General features: G+C 36.1%; 1 protein-coding gene across 1 annotated transcript in view; it reads right to left on the bottom strand.

Annotated features, from left to right (window-relative positions):
* Positions 1-273: 273 nt before the first annotated feature.
* Positions 274-5,086, bottom strand: part of PLCZ1 (phospholipase C, zeta 1) — a 104,191-nt gene continuing 99,378 nt past the window's right edge. The window contains exons 12-13 of the mRNA XM_006866060.1: positions 1,119-1,268; positions 274-359 (exon numbers count right to left, since the gene is read on the bottom strand). Of these exons, the coding sequence (XP_006866122.1) occupies positions 274-359; positions 1,119-1,268 (236 nt within the window). The remainder of the gene's footprint in view (positions 360-1,118; positions 1,269-5,086) is intronic.

The following is a 5,086-nucleotide window of genomic DNA, read 5'->3' as shown; positions in this document are numbered from 1 at the left end:
AGGACACTTTGATGTGTCTTTTTTTCACTGTTCTATCTAGTATATTTAGAAGTGAATTCACTTACTGTTTCTGTTTTTGTAAAGAATTACCCTTTTATGTTAAAAAAAATAGAACAGTGATCTGATCTGAAAGCCTTTACTCAATTCACAACAAAGTTATAGAGAAACTTAATTTACAAAAATAATACAAAAGAAAAGAAAGGGTGTGGACATTCGTTTTGACTATTTTATTGTGATGTGCCCTAGTAATATGTAAGTAGAGACTGTTAGTTGCTATCTGACATACCAAACGTATATAAACAGTGAAGCAGGTTCAAGACTCTCACCTGCTTTGGAAAACAGAGGAACACGGCGATAACCTGCAAAAGGAATTGTATCTAATTAGAATAACAGAAATAAATTAGTGACTGCTGAAAAAAATAGTACTGCTGAAAACAAACAAATGTATTTACTAAGCATACATGAAAATCACAACTGGGTACTTATAGCTCCATCTTGTATGTTAGTTTTCCACAAAGATAAAGTATTTGCAATTTCTGTCTAGCTTCTTCCTTCTGTCTAACAAACTCACACCTCACCTTTCTCAAAGTATAAAGTATTCCAAAATAAACCACCACTCCTCTGGTTCAGAAAGACCCCATTTCCTAGATGCATCTGGCTGGTGTTAGACAAGTAAACACATTGGGATCCTAGAATACAGTCAACACATTGGGAGATTAGAATAAAGCATCTAAGCAAGGGAAATCTACAACATGAAACCATCGTTGAGGAAAGGACAGTCTTAGGATTCTATTATTTTTTTCTTCATGCAGGTAGAATACTTCACCTTTTCTCTTTCATTACTACTCTTCACTGAAACAAAAGAGCTCTGCTCTCTGTAAAGAAATGCTTCATCCTGCTGAATGTGTTAGTCTTCCTGGCAATCCCCTGTACCCTCATCATCTTCCACATTAGACCACATTTCTATCATTTCTTTGAGAGAAAATATGTTTCAGTTCACAAAAATTTGTTTTGTATTCACTTTTCATGGCTGGAGCTACGTGGTACATTAAAGTGTGACTATGGCACACACATTATATTAAATGTTAACATAGTAACCTTACTTTAAGGACTATTACCTTTGTTCAGGCATAGAACTGGTAAAGTATATTGTCCAAGAAATTCATTTCCACCTATTAGACTTTGATTTTCAACAACAAAACGTAGTAATGCCAATTCTGGTACATGAATAATAAATGTGAAGGTTTCATTCCATCTTGGACTAAAAGCTGGAATAAAAAAGAATGGGTATAAAGAATCATAGTTCCTATCTCTAGGCATTTTTTTCTCCATTTTTCCCACATTTTATTAATAATAATGGTAGTTTGTATTTTAGAGTGCTTACATTTTAAATGCACTAAATGAGAGAATAAAAAAGATAATATTCATTTTTTATTAGATGTCTGCTCTTAGTGGGGAGTCCTGATGTGGGACTATAGGATAAGTAATGAACTGCTGACCATAAGATTGGCAGTTCAAACCCATCAACTGCTCCTCAGAAACCCTATACAGGGTTACTATGAGTCTGAACGGACTCAATGGCACTTAGCAACAACAACAACATGGCTGGGCAGTATTCTAAGAATTGCATGTAGATGATATAATTTAACGTCACAACAGTCCCATCTAAAATGAGGAAATGGAATCAAGTAATGATGTTACATAATTTCCTAAGTGTTTCAAATACATAGCCATTAAATGGTGAAACAGGTTTAAGAATCAGTTCTTATAGACACAACAAAATATCTTCAGGAAATTCTTTAAATGATTTATGTCTTCTGCTCTCTATTTTAGAGTCCTGGTGTGGCACTGTGGGATAAGCACTGAACTACTAACTGCAAGATCAGTAGTTCAAACCCACAAGCTGCTCCTTGGAAACCCTATATGGTGTTGCTATAAGTCAGAACTGACTCACTTAACAACAACTAACAACAACCCTCTATTTCACTACTTTCTGCTTCTCTTTCTCTCTCACCCCTACACACACATATACCCACACACAGAGGCACACACACACACACACACACAATGTTGTATTAAAGAAAGAAGAAACTCTAATTTTCAATTATCAAAATAAAATGAATAACATGAAGGAGCTATACAGTGAAAACTAGCAAGCACCGTTGAAAGAGATTAAATATTTAAATAAATGAATATATGTTCTGTGTTCATAGATTGGAAGACTTAATATGGTAAAGATGTCGATACTACCAAATCAAAACAGTCTGGTATGACAATAGACACATAGACCAATAGAATAATATTGAGAGTTCAGAAATGAGCCCACACATGTATGGTCAATTGATTTTTGACAAGGTTGTTAAGTCCATTCTATGGGAAAAGAAGAGTCTTTTTAATAGATGATGCTTTAAAAATGGAATTTCCAAACAGAAAAAAAAAAAGAAACAGGATCCCTACTACTCACCATTCATAGAAACAAATTCAAGATGGATTAAGGACCTAAATGTACCAATTAAAACCATAAAACTCTTAGAACAACAACCAGGGACAATGTTGTCAGTGAATAATCTAAAATAATTGCAAAAAGACAAAATAAATAAATGGAGCCAAAAAAATACTCATACTGCACAATGTCATGATCCGTACAATCAAAAGCCTTAGTGTAGTCAAGGTAAACATCTTTCTGGTATTCTCTGCTTTCAGTCAAGATCTATCTGACTTTAGTAATGATATCCCTCATTCCACGTCCTCAACGTCTTCATCTGAATATGGCTTGAACCTCTGGAAGTTCTCTGTCATTGTATGCTTGCAACCATATCTGTATTACCTTGAGTAAAATTTTACTCGCATGGGATATTAAAGAGATTGTCCCATGATTTCTGAATTCCATTGGGTCACTTCTCTTTGGAATGGGCATAAATATGAATCTCTTCCAATCAGTTAGCCAGGTAGTTGTCTTCCAAATTTCTTGGCACAGATTTTTTCATTTCAAATACCTTTTTTTAAACAGCATAAAAGATGACTATACACATGGACCTCACCAGGAGGAATACACAGAAATCAAATTGACTACATCTGCAGAAAGAGACGATGGAAAAGCTCCATATCATCAGTCAAAACAAGGCCAGGGGCAGATTGTGGGACAAACCATCAAATGCTAATATGCAAATTCAGACTGAAGCTGAAGAAAATGAAAACAATTCCACGAGAGCCAAAATATAACCTTGAATATATCTCACCTGAATTTAGAGATCATCTGAAAAACAGATTTGATACATTAGACATTAAAGACTGAAGACCAAAAGAGTTGTGGGATGACATCAAGAACATCATACATGAAGAAAGCAAAAAGTCATTAAGAAGACAAGAAAGAAGGAAAAGATAAAAATGGATGTCAGAAGAGACTCTGAAACTTGCTCTCCAGCATAGAGATGCTAAAGCAAATGGAAGAAATGAGGCCGTACAAGAGCTGAGCAGAAAATTTCAAAGGTCAACTCAAAAAGACAAAGTCAAATATTACATCAAAATGTGCAAAGATCTGGAGCAGACAACCAAAAGGGAAGAATATGCTCAGCATTTCTCAAGTTGAGGGAACTGAAGATAAAATTCAAGCCTCGGCTTTCCTTTTGAAGGATTCTCTAGGCAAATTATTGAATGATGCAGAAAGCATCAAAAGAAGATGGAATACATAGATAGAGTCACTGTACCAAAAAGGAAATAGTTGATGTTTAACCATTTCAAGAGGTAGCATAAGATCAAGAGGCAATGATACCAAAGGAAGAAGTTCAAGGTGCATTGAAGGAATTGGCAAAGAGCAAGACGCCAGGAATTGATGGAATACAAATAGAAATCTTTCAACAAAGTGACACGGCACTCCAAGCACAGAGTGGCTAGTGGGCTCGAAAAATTGATCTTGTGGTTCACAGTACATGCTTATCCTATGTAGCCATTGTGCTCCCTATAGGCAAAAAGTAGAAACTTAAAGGCCCATCAACAGATGAATGGGTGAACAAAATGTGGTGCATGCAAACAATGGAATATCACTCATCTATGCACATATGCATCCACACACATCCACATATACACACATTCTACTCTGCTTCCTATAGTCATTAAATATGTATCTCTGTTCATGTACATACCTACCCTCAGAGTAGTTTCCTTCCAAGGTTGTATATATATCACTATTAACTCTATCCCCTTTTGTTGTTGTTGTTGTTAAGTACCTTCAAGTTGGGTATGACTCACAGTGACCATGTGGAGGGTTTTAGAGGAGCGGCTGGTGAATTTGAACTACCAATCTTGTGGTTCAAACCAACCTTGTAGTCCAGTTCAATACCCCACATCCGCATACCTCTTTAGCTCTTGTATACCCCGTGTCTTCACCTGTCTTCATAATACTTCTGCCAACCTCCCTCTTCTTGTATATTGCTTTTCTTTTTCTTTTCTTTTACCCTGCCCATCACCTAAGATAACCCTATAACCAGTGAACGACTCTGCCCTCCCTCATACCCCTGGAAACCATTAAAGAATGTGTTGTTTTCTCTTTCAAACTCATATATTTGTGGGATATAATACCATATCTCACTCTTTTTCCCTTACCCATTCAATCTATGTCTCAACCTGTAAATCTATGCCCAGAACACTGTTGTTTCAGGGTTGTGTAGATATCACTATTTACAGCCCCTTTAGTTCATGCATATCTTCCTGTGTCTTCAGCTATCTTCATTATTCTTCTGCCAACCTCCCACTTCTTTTATATTGCCCTCCCTCTTGTATATTGCCCTCACCATCATCCAAGCTAACATGTGTCTACCCTCTAGCCAGTGAATTACTCTATCCTCCCTCCCATCACTGATAGCCATTAAAGAATGTTTCTTTGAGTCTGAAAATCTTTTCTTAAACTTTTATAATAATGGTCTCATACAATATTTGTCCTTTTGTTATTGACTAATTTCACTCAGCATAATGTCCTCTAGGTTCATTCAAGTCATGAGGTGCTTCTCAGATTCATCATTATACTTCAACATTGCACAGTATTCCGTTGTGTGTATGTACCAAAGTGTGTTTATCCATTCTTCCATTG

Source organism: Chrysochloris asiatica, unplaced genomic scaffold (genome assembly GCF_000296735.1).
Source record: "Chrysochloris asiatica unplaced genomic scaffold, ChrAsi1.0 scaffold00086, whole genome shotgun sequence".
NCBI classification, from domain to species: domain Eukaryota; kingdom Metazoa; phylum Chordata; class Mammalia; order Afrosoricida; family Chrysochloridae; genus Chrysochloris; species Chrysochloris asiatica.
The sequence above is the reverse complement of the archived record's forward strand: the minus strand, read 5'-3'. Positions and strand labels throughout refer to the sequence as shown.